Source organism: Hippichthys cyanospilos, chromosome 2 (genome assembly GCF_059441005.1).
Source record: "Hippichthys cyanospilos isolate Australia breed blue-spotted pipefish chromosome 2, RoL_Hcya_1.0, whole genome shotgun sequence".
Classification (NCBI taxonomy): Eukaryota; Metazoa; Chordata; class Actinopteri; order Syngnathiformes; family Syngnathidae; genus Hippichthys; species Hippichthys cyanospilos.
Window position 1 is genome coordinate 8,860,934 of NC_142370.1, and position 18,949 is coordinate 8,879,882.

An 18,949-nucleotide genomic window follows, 5' to 3' on the forward strand; every position below is an offset into this window, starting at 1 on the left:
TCATTCCTCAAATAATGAGGACGTCATCTAAATTAAAATCGCGGCAGTTGGTTCCGAAAAATAATTGTAAATATGAAGATTGTAGTGCTCATGTACCTTTCAAAATAAAACTTTTTAAATGTGTCAGTAATTTGGGAAACACCAGCTGATTTTTTTTCCCCCTAGATTTTAAATAATAAATTCATTCAGAACACACTAGGAATAAGTGTTGAACATGTAATTTAAACCAAAATCTTTTTTTTTTTATTCTTCAAACTGTTTTCCAAAAAGGCAGCTTTGCACATCTTGTTATTTTCACTCCGCTTTATAATCTAGAATGATTTCCCAATTGTGCAATTTCAAGAATGTCTCAACCTCTTCGTTTGAGAGCACTTGAATTCGGTGTTTCTAAACATTTGACCGGTTCTGTGAATTTTATGTGGCAGTTATTTTGCATGGTATGGTGGAAGAATAAGTAGCATGCCTGCCTCACATGTGGAAGTGGAATGTTCGCTTCCAGCTCCCGCCATCCTGTGTGGAGTTTGCTTATTCTCCCCATGCCTGTGTGGGTTATCTGTGGGCTGAATGAAAGTCGGGGGTGGAGCCATAACATTACTTTAGAGGCAGGTATTATTAATGGCAGGTATTATTGTGTATAAGAATACTGCATGCATGTAAAAATGACAGAAAAAAAAATCAGGGTGTGGTTGTGGCCAATGACAAGGAGTCATGTAGCTCCACCCCTGGATATAATCAAACTCAGACTACTGACCTCATGCCACGTGGTAAAATGATAACAAAACTGATAGCATTTTTGCTTTGCGCTTGTGGACGACTGCAGTCTGATGATTGAAATTTGGCATGCAAATTTCCTCATGTTTTTTATATGCAGCGTAATCCTTCTCGTTTTTGATGTTTTTGTGCCTCCCAATGCGTGTCATTTCCCGTGGGAGACTCTCAAACAGCTTTTTGAGCACTAAACGTTGCTGGCCCAGAACAAACACAATTTGGTGTGCGTTGATAAACAACCAAAAAAATAATGTGATTCGTAGCTTGCCTGCTTGGTAAGCAAGTAAGAAATTTGAGTCCTGAAACATTTTATGACTTTGCATTTATTCTGCAAATACACCTGTAAAAACGATACATTTATTCTAAATAAGGAACCCTGGAAAAGTTCAGTTTTACAGTAAAATGCTCCCTTTAAAAAAAAAAAAAAAATACAAATAAAACTCCACCACTTGCCAGTAATTGCTATCTTGCGTCCCATCCGTTATACCTCTATACAGCATGTACAAATGAGTGGACAAAATGTAAAAAACAACCTCAGCGCTTCATGTCGTAAAACGCTAGAGTCCAACTTGCCCGAGCTCAGAGTGAGTTAGTGCAAGATGACTTCTATTTTTCCTTTTTTTAATAGACTTTTTAAGGCTTCAGGAAATGCATTCAGCAACAAACTACGGTGAATGGTCCTCAATCACTGTAGATTTTTTTTTTTTTTTGCACTCTTGCTTGAACGGCTGACAAGGAAGACTGTGCGCAGCAGGAAATTGGAAGTGTTTTTTTTTTTTGCAGCCATCGAGGAACTTTCTTGGCTTCCAATGGTCCTGTCACGTTTGTCAATCTGCTCCTGTAGTGCGTGAAACCGTAAAAAAGAAAAAAAATTAGAGTGGAAGTATACTGTAATTCCTAATAGGTGTCAAAAACACACAAAGTACCTTGGGTAGTCTTGTGAGCATCGGCCTCACCCGATTGGTCGCAGATAGACTGCTCAATCTTCTCGCTACTTCCTCTTGGGTGCGGCTCCAGGGGGGAGGAGCCCGCCGATGACGGAGGCGGCTCGGCCGCCGCGGGTTGCCCCGCTCCGGCCGCAGACGCCCTGGTGGCGAACCAGTGTCTCACCAGATCGGTTGTCAAACCGGTCGCCTTTGCTAGTTCCTGGAACTGGAGGCGGGAAATGACCAGTGTTCAATGTTGTGCACTTCAACCGACGTTCAGGGTTGGTTTATGGTCTCCTTATTAGTTGTAATTTCACTAGAGACCACTAGATGTTTTTCAACGTTTTTCGGCCTAACTGCCTTTGCCCATGCAAGTATAAATGGCAATTTATTTGCACCTGGAGAGTTCCTCTGGGATCTTTTTTTTTTTTTTTTAATTGAAAAAAAAAAAGAGCTCCTCTGGTTGGTTTCCTCATTTCCTTTATTTTATTTATTTATTTTTTACAGCCTAGATTTTGTTGAAACTTACTGCTTCAATCCTGCTTTTTACAAAAAGGGGCAGCTTTAGATTATTTGTTTAAATTTCTTCTCTGGGCATGATTATTGACTTTTTTTTGTAAGAATTTTAGAAACATGGGATTGATTTACTATACTTTTGAAGTCTTGGTAGACTATACAATATTGTAGTCTTTTTTTATTATCTCCTCTGGGACCCAGCCTGTTAATCTGTGTCCACTGTAGTGAACATTTTGTCTGTTCAAGACAGCAAAGGGAACTGCAATGCACCCAAAAGCATGAAAAGACCAGGATGTTCTCTTCTGAGTGCACTAGGACTTAGTTGGGTAACTCGAATGTATCAAAACATATAGACCAAAATCACATGTTCACTACAGTGGATACAAATGAATAGGCTTGCTCTCAGGATGATATATCAAGTTTTTGAGTAAAAATACTTGAAAAATGACACAAAATGATAGTATTTAAAGGGACAATGTGTAAGATTTATACCGTTTTTCATTAAAAATGATTATAATGATTAAATTTGTTCTTAACGACCGACAGTATGTTTGAAATATAATCGTAGGTCTAATTAATCGTGAAATGATATTACATGGGGGTGGGACTCTTCCGGCGGCGGCCATGTCTGTTGTAGCTACTGACAATGGTCAATGCAGAACCTCCTGCTGTCCGTAATAAAATCCGTCTAAATCTTGCACACTGTCCCATTAAATACGATATTTCTATATTACAAAACGAGCACGGTCTCATGACTGAGATCGCGAACGATCCCACAACCGGTTGAGAAATGCTAGTTACCTCACAATCTAGCTAGCTAGCGCTTCACTGTGACAAGTGTCAAAATGCTAAGTCTGCTTGAAAGGGCCAAGTGAAAGCCACCAGGAGCTGGTACCTGCGAGTCTCCCTGAGCGGCGCGCGCATGGAGGTGAGCCTGGAGGAGGAGTTCCTTGTCCCCGTCGAGGTCCTCGTCCAAGGCCGCGTTCTGGTAAGCCTCCAACCACTTAAGCTGGCTGTTCTTCTGCGTGTAGCGACAGTCCCCGAACCAGCGCACCACGTCGGGCCGAGGCAGCCCCGTGCCCGAGATGAGCTGGTCGTACTGCGCGGCGCTGGGCCACTGCGTCCGGGCGTACACTTGCTTGAGCAGGTGCAGCTGCTCCGCCGTCTTCTTACCTCGCAGAACGGCCGCTTTGGCGCCGGGCGTCGGCGCGGGGTCGCTCGGCGCGCGCGACTGAGACACCCCGCCGGAGACGTCCGCCGCCTCGTCCTCCGGGTTGCCGTTGGCCTCGGTCACCTTCAGCATTTTTAGATTGATCTTAATCGGGTTGACTTTGAGTTCGCCCGAAGCGTCGTCATTTGGTTCCTCCTCGGCGTCGGCTTCCGTCCCTCCGCCCGACGTTTGCTCCGTCTCCTCTTTCCGTCTTTCGGCCGCCGCCGCCGCTTTCCTCCTCCTCTCGGCGAACCAGTTGTGGATCTCCCTTCGGGTCATCTTGGTCTCACTGCGCAGTCGCTCCACTTCTTCTCCTGACGGTTCGGCGGCCTGAGTGAAGCTGGCCTCCAGCGCTTTGATCTGAACAAAATAGGAGGTAAGAACAAAACTCATTCACTGCCATTAACGAATACACGCCTCAATTATATTTTTAGTCAATCGTGATAGCCTCCAAAAAGTCTTAATGTGCTAAGAAGAGGACATTCTGGCCATCGCTTTCATGTCTCATGGGAAGCTTTCACTTTGCTGTTTTGCTTGGACAAAATGGACACAATAGAGGACACATACTATGGAGAATAACTAACAGTCTACTACAACTAACAGTGGTTCTTTTCCTATTTGCCAATGCTCGCGAAACGGAGAGGAATGTGAGGCACTAAGTTATCGTGTTCTGCACTGTGTCTGTCGGCAGCAGCTACGAGCCGTGTGATGTGGATTTTACCCTTGCCCGCATGGCAGCAAAAACAACTGACATCTAACGAGTATTGCTTCTCGATAAACGGGAAAAGGAGTAGCCAAGCATGCAACACCAAGCAAGGGAGAGACAACAAAAGCTGAAGCTTATGAACTGAACTGAGAACAAACGCAAACTTAGCGAAAGACAGCACTAAACGCTAAGGAGCTACGTTTGTAAAACTTTTAAAAGCTGTTTGATAAACAAAGGTAAGGCTAATAAAGGTGTTTAAACAAAGTATAATTTTGATGCTAATTTACAGTTTACTGCAAGGGAAAATATCTGTCATTTGCCTCCTTAACTACCAGCACTTGGTCCCTACTTGGGACCTCGCTACAATAGCGAGCACTTTTTTTTTCGTGACCTTGCACTCACCTGGTGGGGTTCTCTCTCCTTGTAGCGGACGACTGTGAAATCTGGAGAAGGCGATCTGGGCAGTCTGCGAGAGGGCGTGGAGGGAGACGTGGGAGTGTGCGTTGTCGTCGGACTCAGAGGCGCAGAACTGTGCTGCGGAGTTTTGGCTCCAGAGTTGCCGCCGCCGCTGTTCTCAGACAGGTCGATGGGGCCGGGGCTGCCCTCGTCCAGGCCCGCCGCGCCGGTCCCTGTCGAGGATTTGTTCGGCGGCGCCGGGCCGGAGCGCGGGCCTTTGAGGTTCCGAAGGTGATAGCGTCGATCGCTGAACCACTTGCGGACTTCCCGCACCGTGAGTCCCGTCAGCGAGATGAGGCGGTCCACCTCCTCCTGGTCGGGGTAAGCGTTGCTCAGAAAGCTGTCCTTGAGAGTGCCCAGCTGCTCCTGGGACTTCTTGCTCTTGCCGAAGCCGGTGTCCAGGAAGGAGTTGATTCCGCGGGAGCCGCCCGCCACAGGTGACGACGACGAGGATTTGGAGGAAGGGGAAGAGGCCTCGTCTACTTTGAGGGAGTTGCCGGCACTCGGGTCGGCGTCATCGGAGGCGTCGCTTTTGCTCGGGTCTTTGCCCTTCGGTCCGTCGTCCGTCTGTTTGGAGGCGCCCGTGCCTCTGCCGGCGTCGATTTTGCTCTTGCCATGAGCGCCGCTGTGGCTTTTCGCATTGGCGCTACTCCCTTTCGCATTGCCGTGATTATTGCTACCCAGAGCGAGGTTAATGACGCTAGCTTGACCGCTGCTACTGATGATGTCGCTCGGCACGGCTGCCCCACTCCTACTAGTCTGCGTCGCGCTGCCGCTAGCCAGCAAGCCCAGCGTTGTGCCTTTGTCGGCCACCGGGGCGGCGGCGGGTCTGGCCTGCATCGTGGGTCGAGCCGCCGCCTGGGGCTTGGGCGTGACGGCCAGCGCCACGGGGGTACCGTTGACCTGAATCCCGTTGGCCATCACGGGCTGCGTGACCAGGACGCCCCCCTGGCTCACAAGAGAGCCCTGCAGGATTTGGGGGATCCCGGTGGCCCCCAGGACTGTGATCGTGTGAGGCGCGGGTGTCTGCGGCTGGTTGTGTGCGCCGGTGGATGCGGTTTGGATGACGGTGTTGAACATTTTCCTCCTGGCCTCCTCGATCTCCTCGGGAGACCAGCTGATGCCTTGTTTGAGGCGCTGAGCTGTGAACCAGATCTTGATCTGCTCTTCTGGGAACTTGGTGACCACAGTCAGGTAGCAGAGCTCTGCTTTTGTGGGATATGGGAATTTGCTGAAGGAGGTCTTCAAAAAGGAGGACGAGTCCATGGAGGCATTGTAGGTGGGGATGCTGCTCAAAGGAATCATCACCTGAATGGGAAGAGTTGGGAGCGTGAACGTGAGGCTTAAATGCTGCTGGGCAGCCATGTTGGAGGAGCTAGAATTGAAACAAGAATTACTTTGGGGAGATTCTTGGCGGATGAGGCATTGGTGGAAGCAGCCGTCGGAGAGGACTGATGCAGGTTTTTGTTCTGAACAGAGACCACCTATGCACACATCGGATTACAGGTGAGACAAACATTGACCTTTTAAAAGCGGAGTAATCGTTTAGACCTTGTTAACTTTTTAACCTAAAGTGATATGATCAAAAAAAAAAAAAAAAACTATAGCAAAAATTAGGGTAGGAGCGATCAAATATATTGGTATTCAGATAGTCTGTTGAAAATTCTATCAAATAAACAGGCATCCTGATAAAAATAAACCATAGTTTTCTGATAGATTAAAGAACAATTAAGAATGCAGAAGGCAAAACATTTCCTGAAAAATACATTTAAATGTATGTATAGATAATTAACAATTTGTTTTGGTTACATTGAAATTGTCCAGCAACACGACTTTCCACCAGAAACATTAGTGAGACTTTACTTCCCCATTTGGTTTATGAAACCAAGTTACATCAAAACCACAGCTGCAATTTTTGCTAGCTAATACAGAATATTTGAATAAGCCTATTTGGTTAAACGGTGATCAGTAGGGACAGAAAATGTGTAACTTGACTCATTTACGTCTATTCAACTGCCTTTGAGAAGTAAACTCCAAAATAAAAGTGTACCAATGCATTAATGTCCATCTGATAGAAGGTCAAGGTTTATTTTGATGTCGGATAACGTCATTGCACCAGTGGTTTGTTACTGTCGCGCAAAGCATGAAGACCTGTTGCTGCCGTCAGCTTGACTTCTTCCTGACAGTGAAGACTACACAATAAATGTGTATCTGTGGCAGAGAAAATAAAAATGCAGCAAACATTTTTTATTTTACTGAGGTAGTCAAATTACTCAGAGGCCTGTTTTGCCCCTAATGAAGATCATGACTTGCTGCTCCACCTTGGAGTTTGCAAACAGGACGACAGTGAAAGCAAGCAGGGATTGGACCTACCTGTGTGATGGGGGTCTTGAGCACAGGTAAAGCTCCAGACCCATTAACGATCTGAATGGCTGAGGGTAGCGTGACCTTGCTTGGCCCGTTGTGGACAAGCGTGGGCACATGAGCCACTTGCGAGACTGCAACCGCCTCCTTTTTGTTGGGCTCCTTGGAGCCAGATAAGGAGAGCGCGTCCGAGAGAGGCTGGGATACGACAATGCGTTTGAGCTCCGATTTGCCCTTGAGCATCTTCATGATTGGGGTTTTGCTGATAGAAATCTCGTTATCTTTGCCCTCATCTGAGCCAGTTACGATCGTCTGCTCCACCACCGCCCTCCTGTCCCGCCTCCTCAGCTGCAGAGGGCAGTTGAAGGTGCTGGGGTGAATCCTTGCATTATGAAGGGCCAGGCCTTCAAATTTCAAGGCCGAAAAGCCGCAGTTCACACAGAGGAAGCTCGGATCCGAGCGGAATTCCGGGTGCCCGGCGTACACGTGGTCTAAGAACAAGTTTAGGTCGTAGGTTTCGAAGTTGCACGGCTTGCAGATATAGGTCCCCGCGTCGTCCACCATGGGGTCTACCGCCTCCAGTTTGGGGGAGAGGGCCAGTTCCGACGGGCTGTGACTGCCGCTAGAAATCGGCGTTTGCTTCTGAAGAAGCGGAATGTCCAGGTCAAGGTCTTCAAAGTGGTTCCTGATCTTGCTGGGGATCATGCAGGGTATGGTAGACTTCCTCTTGCTGGCCATGGTGTGGCCACACGGTGGGGAGCGCCGCTCAAATAACTGCAAGTGGGGTGTGACGGGGAGGAAGGGCGCTTGATGGTAGCCTATAGGCCGGGCGCGGAGGGAGGGAGTCCGCACAGCATGTCCGTACGTCCGCTCGCGGCTTTCATGGCGGCCTGGAGGAGAAATTGACAGTTACGATGAAAGACAACTACGTGAGCAACTTGTTCAGGTCAGGTCCTGAAGGAGACGGGTTTATTTGGAAAAGCGAGAGGCGGGTATTAGCTATGCAATTTGATGGCTTTCTCCAAGCTAAACAATTCCAACCCCCAAATGGGATCCCAAAGTATTCTTGTGCCATTAGGCTCATTCGTTGGCGGAAAAAAAAATAATACAAATCAGACGCACTATAGGCCTTCAGCACTGTCGTTTTGGAAGTGCTCCTCCTTCCCCTTCCCCCGCGCCACTATGTCTCACTTCCCCTCCATCATGCCCCCGCCCCCCAGGCTCCCAACAGGGAGCAAGAGCATTTAGAAAAAAAAGAAAAAAAAAAACGAGCCCTTGCACACCTTGACAAATACTGGGACAAACATTTGTTAGCAACCGCATTAAAGGTCAAATAGTAAGCTATAGTTTGATGATTTTTTTTTTTTTTTTGCTGCTACAAGTGAGTGAATATTTCCATATCCCGCATCTCAGTACAAAATTAAGGTCAAGACAAAAATGTTTGGAGGATTCTTTCTTTTATCTCAGAATTTTTTCTTTCTTTATTAGTCTTCAAAGTGAGAGTTTTGAGAAGTCTTCTCACTTAGCTGAAACACACACGACCAGTCCCAATTTTCTATCACATGATCAGGCTTGTGACATTTATTGAAGTATTTTTATTTTTTTTAAAGGAATGCTAAGCTTATTTAGCCATTAAATTGTGTCTTTATTTTGAAAACTACATTCTTCTTCATGTACAATTAATGCCTTTAAAAACACTTGCTCTCGACTAAAAATGACATCACAGGTATGCAAGACAGCTAACAACCTATCACAGCTCAGCTCGCCGATGTCACAGCAAATAGGCGTCAGTTGACAGCATGTGTAAAATCTGTTTTTAAAGGTATTAACTGTACATTAAAAGTAATTAATTTATCAAATGAAATAAGTGTAAGAAGCAGGGAGGGATTCATTAAAAAACCTGTCCAACTCTTGTTCCGTATTACGCAAGACACAACCGCCTTTGGATAAGCCAAATTGAAAACGGCGAGCACACCCCGAACCCGCCCTTCTCCAAACACCGTCAAGGCCATGCTTCTCTTGCACCCGCAAAGTAAACACACAAACAGTTTCTAGCAAGAGAAGATTTGTAGCGCGTTAGTGTCTGACAAGAGTTAATTCTCATTGCTTGGGGGCGCGACGCTTTCACCCAACCAAATATGACCTCGGTTGTTTGTTTGCATTGAAACGTTACATCTTTGGTTCACGCCGCTTGGGTTAAGCGAAGAATTCAATTAGCTTCCACTTGATAAGAATCCATCTTGCCCCATGACTTGAGCTATTAGATGCCAGATGGTGCGGAACGTGAGAGCTTTACTGGCAACTGAGATTTGGAATTGTCGAAGGGACGTCATGCCCCTTGTTCCTTCGAGACCCCCCCCGCCGCCGGCCCCCATGGGTGTTACTATGCTCGCCTTGGGCTGTCGCACACCCCTCCTGCTTTTCTGCCTTTCAATTTTGCATCAGGGGGCACAACGCTGCCAAGGCGGAGCGGTCACATGACTGAAACAAAGGCCTCTGGGTGGACGGCCTCAGCCATCCATTACGCGGCAGCGTCGGGTGTGAACGGACGGGCGGTGGGGGATGGGGAGACGCTTTGGGGTGTTAACTGTCGTGGAGGAAGCTCGGAGGTGTTTCAGAGAGGAATTTTTCCGACCCGATAACACCCCCGCCCATCACCTAAACCGCCCCACCCTACCCGCCCCCGCTCTTCGACGCCCCCGATCATGCGGCGCTCCACCCAACTTTGCCCCCTCAAAAAAAAAAAAACGCTCGCTGTGCTTGCTTAGACTGGAATGTTCCAAGTCAAGAAGCTTCTTAGTCAGTGGACAGAAGCAAAAATATATAAAATACGGGCCTTACACATTCTTTTGACACTTTTTGACCTTTAACTTCAGTCCATTTTTCCAAAAACTTTGTTTAGTCGAATTGTTCTCATTATTTTCTGCATTACTGTTTCTTTTTAATGTGGAATGTTTGTCAAGTGCAAGATTTAAAAAAAAAATATAGTAAACTATAATGTTAAACAACTGTTCGACATACAACATTCTGAAATCAAAACATTGTGAATGAACCCTGAAATCTCGTCAGTAGCCGATATGAGAATTGGCCAAACTCTTGGATACGTTTTACACAAGTTTTTTGGGGAGGGGTTGGCGAGGGATTTTTTTTTGGTATCAAAATCACTACTAATATAAGTACTGTACTTGCTATCACGATAATTTGAGAGTTGACTAATCTTACTGGTGTCAATCTGAAAAAGAAGTGGCATCGAACATCCCTAATCAATTGGTAGTTGACCTTATTACTATAATTATAATAGGGTTGCAACTAAAGAGGATCAATTCATTGGATTAAAAATATATATTCCAAAACTGGACATTCAAATTGAGGGTTAAATCAATTAACTCAGATTTTGTTACAGGTTTGGTCCATAATGACAGAAAAAAAGCGCTTAAAAGTTTAACACCCCCCCCCATTAAATTTTTTATTTTGAATAAACAATACGTCCGTTTGTGATAACATTTACAAATGAGAGGCTGAAAATCCATGGGTCTGGATCTTTTAAATTGAACCAGGTCTCTAAACGATGGATCGATTATGCAAAATGGTTATTGAGTAACGGATGATCTGCATTTTTATAAATGTAAGCTCAAGTTCCAGTTTTTTTTTAACCTCCCGAGAGACCCAGCCAATTCATTTGTGCCCATTAAGTCTATTTGGTCTAAGCAAACCAGCAAAATGAATTGCATCCCAACTAAACACATGACATATCAGCGGAAAGGGTAGAATGTCCTTTACTGAGCACACTAGGACTTAGTGGGGTAGATCCAATGAGCCAAAAGATACCAACCAAAACCAAATGTCCACTACAGTGGACAAAAATGAATAGACAGGGTCTAAGGAGGTTGAAAGCGTTTTTGTTTTTATTCTTTTTTTACACCGACACAAATGTTTTCCCGATTTTAGTTTTTGTTATAATACAGAATGACCTTACAAGTTACAGCGCGACAAAGTCGTCCGTGGAAGTTTTTCCTCATGTCGGACGGTACCCTGGGCCTCACGAGTGAAGCACGAGCTTTGCCGCGCCAGCCAACCAATCGGCTCTCGGTGTACGAAGTCAATGTCGCCAAATTAGAAGTCGCATGTTGTGGCGAAGGCAAGTTTGTGTGTGTGGATTTCCTGTGAGATTTAGAGCGAAGCGATGGGGGTGGGGTTGTGGGGAAGGGGGGTGAGCAAGGGCACGCATGTGCTTGCGTTCATATGCATTGTGGGCGCGGGGGTGGCCGCCTGCGTCTGAAGCTTGTTTACTGCGCTAGCGAGGCGTCAGTTTTTTCCTGCCGGTGACACAAAGAAACAATTTCGTCCTGCTGCTTATTCAACCCCTGTTTTGCCGTGACCTCTTTTTTTTTTTTCATCCCTCGGCCCGACTTTTGCGCAGGCCCGGTCTGGCTCTGCAGCGGATCGGCCAAGAATAGCTCAAGCGCAGCTACGGCAGCCTCGAAAGAAGGCCGGATAAATACCAGTCGCTAAGCGGCTAGCGGATACTATACGAGAGTGATGAGAATGGCGTGCTTAAGAATGGAAGTAGTCTGTTTGCTTGTTGACTAGAGCTTCCTCGCACGTCCTTCGACGTCACACAGCTACGCCCCCGCCTCCGCTTCCCCTCTGGCCTTCCCGGCGTTCCTCCCCCTCCTCCTTCTCATAGCATGCTTGGCCGAGGGAGACAGGTCGGCAGCGCCACTGGTGTGTTACCGTCTCCATGGCAACCCCCTCCTACCCCTTCACCCGAACCACTAGCGCTAGCCACCGGCAGTGCAGAAACACATAATGCGTGTGTCTACCTCATAGCTTACGCGCACACGTGATTTCGCTGTGGCTACAGCAGTATTTTTGTTTGTTTGTTTGTTTGAAGGCATTTTGGAGCTTCCCCGAAGTGGACTGCCCTTGTTTTAGTCCATCTCGGCACCAGATAGGTGCGGCCGCCTCAGAAAGTTATTGGCGAGTGATGATGCTGACTGACTCTTCCTGTTGACCACATGCCCCAGTGGCCTTTCAAATATCTGACTTGGTTACTTCTCACAGTCTTCTGCGGAAGTGCAGCGAGCTTAATGTGGAGTCAAGAATTTTGACTGGCAAATTTGTCCAAATGTAATTTGTACATGATTGAATATGAATACATTCAAACATACCTGCAGGTACCTTCAAACATGACTGTAGGCTAAATGCTAAAAACAGTATCACCCCCCCCCACACACACACACATTTTATGGTTTTATTACGTCCACTCTGCATTTTTTTCATAAGGCTGTTTTCAGCATTTAGCCGACAAGTACGTTCAAACGAATTGGCGAGAGTGTTCGAATGTGTGTGGAAAATGTGGCGGTAATGAAACACTATAATCTGAGATCGGGGCATCACGGAAGGAAACAAGAATGTGGACGTGAAACAAAAGGCTACAGAAGATGGAAGAATTCAAACAAGTTTCAAAAACTTGGCAGGCTCTGTTCAGACAAGCCAATTCACAAAGCGAAGTTGCTGTCGCGGCAGAAAAGATCTCCAAATCAGCTCGGCCATTTACAGATTGAGATTTTATCATGTGAGTCTGAGCAGAAAACACAGTTGCTGAGCGTGTCCGTCAATCCCTGGGTCTACAGGGGGAACCAAAGCGCTCAATTGTGCATGGTAGGCCAAAGCCAAAGGTGATTCTGTCCAGCAGGTTGGATGGACAGTGTTTGAGTACAGTACCCCTGTGAAAAATGTAACCCCAGAATTGAAGGTCCCCTAGATATTTTTTTTTTTTTCAATTATGCTTCCAAAGTATTTCACTTGAATGACGAACAGAAAATGTTATGGATATTTTTACATAAATGAAGGTTGTCTGTTGAAAATTAAAAATGACAATGAGAAATAAGAAAATATTTCCTTATCTATCCGATCTAACGTATAGTAATACTGTATATTTGTTATGTTTGCAGCAGGTGCAATTAGATCCACTAAAGTATGCACGGTCATTTTCATTTTTTAACGAACATTTGATATGACCAGCCCTCGGCTCGTAGTTCATTTTTTTCATTTGGCCGCCCGTCCCTTTTTGACTTTGACACCCCTGGCCTACAATATAGCAACACGTTCAGAAATTAGGTAACCAGTTTATTCGTCATTTTTATGGTTTTAGTATTACTACGTACTGTATGTCCAGTCGGCATTTTCACCCATTATTCCACAGTGCATGTGCAAGTTGAAGTCAATACCCCATGGCGTTCTAAGAAATACTGCTCTGTTTTTAACATGTAGCCTACACATACGTTTGAACATATTTGCGAGTATGTTTGAATGAGTTTGCCAGTCAAAAGTGTTTACTCCGAATTGGCAGCCACACTTCCATACTGTTCCCATCTGGGATGAATATTTTCTATCTATCTTTGGGTTTGACCAGCAGCAACCCAGGTAGTGCTGTGTCCCAATGAGCAAAAATAAGAAGAAAAAATCAAGTTCAAGACAAGTTTATCTAAGTTCCCCATTGACCTCCAACTTAAGGGATTTGCACAATTGCTCCTTTGCTGACATTCAAGAGTCACGGAGAGATTCGCATTGCTCGCCCGTGACTCTGGCTCGGCACTGGCAACAGTGGAACGCTTCATGTCAGTTTCCTAGTGGGCCAGCCCATCCTCACTGAGCAAGTCTCGGGTCACACAGCAGATGAATATGTGGCTCGCAAAGGGCTGCGCTGCTGTGGCCTCAGTTGGGGCAAGCAGAACAGCCGCAGAGAGAGAGCGAGAGAGAGAGAGAGGGAGGAAAAATGGCGTTGCCTCGTGCTCTGTGCCGTCCCAGCTAAAATGGCTGACATCACAAGCTGCTAAGCAACCGAGCAGAACGCGGGCTGCCACCGCTAACCCCAACCTGCTTGCGCCGGATACGCCAATGAATCAGCGTGAGCTCGTCGAGACCGGGAAAGGCTCCCGACTATCAGTTGTCAACTTGGTCGAGACACGCGAACGCATCGTCGTCATGACAGTAGGGAGGGAGCCTGACGTCATTGAACGTGCTGAAATCCCTTCCACGTAGGAGCCCTGAATGAGGACTGCAGATATAATCCAAAGGAGCGGGAAAAAAAAAAGAATAATTACGTTAATCCAGGGTCGCGGCTATTCAGAGTTTTGGTATTTGGAAGTCCTACTGAAAATTCTACAAGATAATCGAGAATTCGGGTTAAAAAAAATGCTTGGTGAAGAAGAATTATAAGCACAGAAGACAAAAAAAAGAAAACTGCACCTAATAATGATAACTTAAAAAAACATTTTTGAGAATCAACAATTCTTCCAACTTAAACTTCTTTTGCAGAACACTATTCTTCCTCTCCAATTTTTTTTTTTTTTCACCTCTTAATTTTTGGTCTACAAGACAAAGTGATGTCAGAACCACAGGAGCGATGTTGCCAGCTGAAATAGCACACTTGAGTCAAACTGGTTCTTTTAAAAGATGATCAGTACAAATGGCAACTGTGCCAGTTGTTTTTTTTTATATGTATACTTCCTTTAAAGAGAAATCTGACTGTTCTCACCATTGTATAAGAGGCACTAATAATTTTTGATAATTAATTTTAGAGTTCTATTCATTGTTATGTAATTTTCTATTATTGTCATTTCTACTTTGTGAAAGTAAAACTGCTGTAAGAGAGCGGTCAATATCATGCAGAGTATCGATATCAAGAAATAACACAAGGTATCGCGCCAAAATTTATACTCGGCATTCTTACCCATGCTTAGTCCCCCCCTCCCCAATTTGATTTATCGGTTAATCGATTTTTATCATTTTTAGTTGCAGCCCCAAAAGGGTAGCAAAAATATCTCATTTATGCATCCTCTGCAAGGTGAAATAATAACCCCAGAAAGCGGGGGTGGGCGGGGTCGGGTTTTGGGTGAACAAAACACCACAAGTTTGAAGTACATCCGTGGTGTTGTCAATATTTTGGCCTTCACTGCAATGCAACCCAACTCTAGCATTGAGTCATGTCGTCAAGGGTGAACTCTTAAATCCCCCAGAGTCACACAGCCATGACAACAACATATGATTCATCACCAGGCCAGCATACAAATTCATCGCTGACTGTTTGGCATTGCAAGCAACAAGCAAGCTGCTTGAAGTTGAAATATTTCAAGAATCAAGGATTGAAGATATAAAAAGGGAAAGGTTAGAAGTTTATTTATAAAAAATTGTGACAGAGCAAACGTGTCTCATTATTAGGGATGGGCAAATACCAATACCATGTATTGGTATCTGGGCGACACCAGGCCTTATTTCAAAATATCAGTATTCATCATTGCAGTGGATACTAGTATCGTCCGCTCTATTGGAACAGTTTTACAAAAAAATGATAAATTAGAAGAATACAAACTTGAATAATTTTCTGAAATTTTAGTGCTATATTGGAATTGAGAAGTCCTAAAAATAATCTCTCATTGTTTTTTGGGTGGGCACAGTAGAAGAGTGGTTAAGCACGTATGCCTCACAGTTCAGAGGACTGGTTCAATTCCAGCTCTGGCCTTCCTGTGTGGAGTTTGCATGTTCTCCCTGTGCCCATGTGGGATCCTTCTGGGTACTCTGGCTTCCTCCCACCATCCCAAAAACATGCATAGTAGTTGGACACTCCAAATTGTCATTCAGGACTATGCTGTACTAATAAAACCTGGTTTTTTTTTAACAATTAAAACCTTGTTGCAATGTGCAAATGCAAGCAGTGTTTGGAAAGGCCACTTGAAACAAATTACAACACAGAGAAAAGTTTTGATCATTGGATGAAACATTCTGGAAAAATTTAGGGAACTTTTTTATTACATTGCCTCTTGAAAATTATTATTATATTATATATATTTTTATTTGGAAAGTGAAAAAAAAACTGCACCTCTGTTTCTGGTGGCAGAAGGTAAATATTTACAATTACATCTGTTAAAATCTGTTGAAGAAAATAAATGACTGATATGACTTTTTTGTTGCTGAACTAGCATCAAAATCAGTGAAATGTTTCAAATACTTTCCCAAAAAACTCAACTTAACTAGCACAGATGGAAGAATATTGGTGAGAAAAGCAGTGTGGCCAAGCATAGGTCATGTAAGCAAAGCAGTTTTGTTTATTGTCAAATATTAAACCTCTCATTTCATGTTTTTTTTTTTAGAAACTTGTCACATTGCTACATATAGGTCTACTGTGCTTTAAATTTGCCTTTACACTAATACTCTCCATATATATATATATATATATATATATATATATATATATATATATATATATATATATATATATATATATGTGTGTGTGTGTGTGTGTGTGTGTGTGTATGTATGTATATGTATATGAGTATCAGTGTAATTACAAATTTAAAGCACAGTATATAAATTCCCCAAAGATGACAACAAGTTTCCACATTGCTACACTGTGCTACTGTACTTGTCATTGCATTGCCAATCGCAAGAATATTTTGGTGTTGCGTATGGAGAATTTTTTAATGTCAGGAACATTAATAAATCAAAAGCACAAGGATAGTACTAGCTTTTTTGACCAACTTTTAAGGAGCGTAATTCAGCTGGGACGATTTTTAATATACAGGAGTGAAAATATTTTTCCACGCTCAAGAATTGTCTAAAAATCTAATAGGAAATATAATGTACTAATAACTTAAAAAATATATGCATGTTTATAAAATCGGAGCAGCCGAACTCGAACGTCATCGCCGTCACGCAATTTGCCATTACGACGCGTGTGCATCTTCCTTCCGCTAAACTCGGGCAGGCGGAGTTGAGTGCCAACTTCGTGGACACCTCAATAATATTAATCCTCGTGTTCCAATCTGTCGCGCGGCATTGGCGAGGAAAAAAAGAAAAAGAAAGAAAGCCGACTCGCCAGCCCTCGAACAACCCTCTCCGCCCCCCGTCGGCTGTCGCCATTTTAAGCAGGCGACGTACGGTGCAGCTGGCCGGCCAAGGTGGACGCGAAGTTGGGCGCAGACAGCACCGGCCGCGGTCCAAACGGAGACAGGGAAGGCACACTCACCTCACGCCGACGGTGCACGTCGTTGCGACAAAACCACCCGCGCGCCGAAAAAAAAACAAACCAAAAAAAAAAAACTTTTCAATGCTCGCAGCGGCTCGGCGGAACCAGCGCGGCAGCGGGGGCGACGGCAGGTCTGCGCCTCATTGATGGCAACTTCAAGGTGGGAGCTGCTCCGTCCATCGGCCGAAGCCCGGCCGAACCCGCTGTTTGGGTTCAGGCTTGTTGCGTGCTTCCACTGGTTCCAGTGTGAGAGCAGCCAATGGAGGGAAGGAAAATACGGCGGACGGAGAGAGGGAAGAGGCGAACACGTGACGTTGACGTCACTGACGGTGGAGTTGGCGTGAGCCCGTAAAGAGGCGAAGAGAAGAACCCCAGAGGGAGAAAGAGACGTCCCGCCAACAACCGGACCCCCAACGTCGGGCGGGACGGGCTCCATCCTCCCGATACTGTGCAACTAAAAAAGCCGTCAACACACCTGTCGCCCCAGGTGACCTCTCTTAAAGAAGCAGGCTCGGTAAAACCAAGTCACGCGAATCAATTTTGTCATTTGCTTTTGCATCAAACACTCACTGAAGTTGAGCGTAAGGTTCCCTGGGCCAGGGTTGTCCAAACTACGGCCTGGGGGCTACTTGCTGTCCACTGTCAAATTTTGATGCAGGAAATCCCTTGTAAAGTATATTAGGGATCCGTTTTTTGCATCCTCTCATCCCTCATCAATGGTTTGTCATGAAAGTTGTTTCTCACTTTTATACTGTATGTGCAGTACTTTGGAGTCATAACTCAATGTAGTATATATTTAGAACAAATTAATATCGTCATAATTATGTTGAAAAGTATGTTTCAAAAATGCTGCACATTTTTATTGCAATTTAGACCACTGAGGGGGCTGGTATAAAAATATACAGAGGAGAATTAGGTTTCGTAAAGAAAAATAAAAGGTGGCCTGGATTTTCTCAATCTTACAATTCTGACTATATTCTCTGACTTTTTTTTTCAAGATTCAAGAGTTTTATTGTGATATAGCAATACCACACAATCAAATTCTTATTCTGTTCACTTCCCCGAGCAGACTACATTCCATGATTAAGCAAATAATAAAGTAGGCAATAAAAAAAAAAAAAAAACAGTAATAGAGCAATAATATTCTCACTTTAAAATGAGAATTCTGACTTCTCAGAATTTTCACTATAAAGTGTGAATTCTGACTAGTCTTTATGGCTGAAAAGTCATAATTCTGAATTTGTTTTCAGAATTCACATTTCAAAGTGAATTCTCATTTTAAAGTCGGAATTATGACTATTTTTACTTTAAAGTGAGAATTGTCACTGCAATCTTTAATTAACACTGAAAATAAAGTTAGAATTCTTAGAACAAAGCCAAAATTCTGACTGTATTCTCAGGCTTCTGACTATTTTTTGTATCATTGTAAGAGAGACGTTTTTTGGTTTAATTAATACTGTGAATAAAGTCAGAATTCTCACAACAAAACATTCTGACTTTAAAGTAGAATTTTGAAAATGATGTCGTATTTCTCACATCATTCTGAGAATGTCTTTAAAGTGAGAAAGTTCTGAGAAGTCAAAATTCTCACAATTTCTTAATTAGGAGAATGAAGTCATACTTCTCGACGTAAATTCAGAATTCTGACTTAAATTGTTTTGATTTATTTTGAAGATAGTCAAACTCGGAGTCACAATTCTGAGAATGAAGTCAGAATTCTCATTTTAACATCAGAGTGAGGAAAAGTGAGGAAAAAGACGGAAGCGCACGGGCAAGGATGCAGGCTGGGAACAGGTTTTGGATGTTTGTCATCAGTGGTACATATTTAAATGTGCATATCCTGGAACAACCCCGAGCACTAAATGAAACAGCCAAAATGGTTTACTTCTTGACGGGTTTCCCTTCAAATTTGCAGGTGAACCTTCTCAAACATCACTGAGCTTGCTAGACTGAGGGATGAGTGCTTTTTGTCG

The 18,949-nt window shown here is 44.3% G+C and overlaps 1 protein-coding gene and 1 long non-coding RNA gene across 2 annotated transcripts; one reads left to right on the plus strand and one right to left on the minus strand.

Moving 5' to 3' along the window:
• Nucleotides 1–1,075: 1,075 nt before the first annotated feature.
• On the minus strand, nt 1,076–17,381 carry zhx3b (zinc fingers and homeoboxes 3b). The gene is made up of 7 exons (XM_088407648.1): nt 16,977–17,381; nt 6,956–7,836; nt 5,980–6,066; nt 4,529–5,890; nt 3,106–3,780; nt 1,695–1,920; nt 1,076–1,606 (listed from the first exon to the last, which is right to left on the minus strand). The coding sequence occupies exons 2-7, from the start codon at nt 7,682–7,684 to the stop codon at nt 1,596–1,598; spliced, it is 3,090 nt and encodes a 1,029-aa protein (XP_088263774.1). The 5' UTR covers nt 7,685–7,836; nt 16,977–17,381; the 3' UTR covers nt 1,076–1,595.
• On the plus strand, nt 16,669–17,941 carry LOC148427159 (uncharacterized). The gene is made up of 2 exons (XR_015864747.1): nt 16,669–17,136; nt 17,222–17,941. It is a non-coding gene; the product is annotated as an uncharacterized LOC148427159 (long non-coding RNA).
• Nucleotides 17,942–18,949: the final 1,008 nt, after the last annotated feature.

Bases quoted from the DNA above. Each gene is read 5' to 3' on its own strand.
- zhx3b (XM_088407648.1), bottom strand. From the start codon at position 7,684: ATGGCCAGCAAGAGGAAGTCTACCATACCCTGCATGATCCCCAGCAAG. The intron at 6,067-6,955 runs GTAGGTCCAATC...ATGTGTGCATAG, and splicing joins TCAAGACCCCCATCACACAG to GTGGTCTCTGTTCAGAACAA. The intron at 5,891-5,979 runs GTAATTCTTGTT...CTTCCCATTCAG, and splicing joins CCGCCAAGAATCTCCCCAAA to GTGATGATTCCTTTGAGCAG.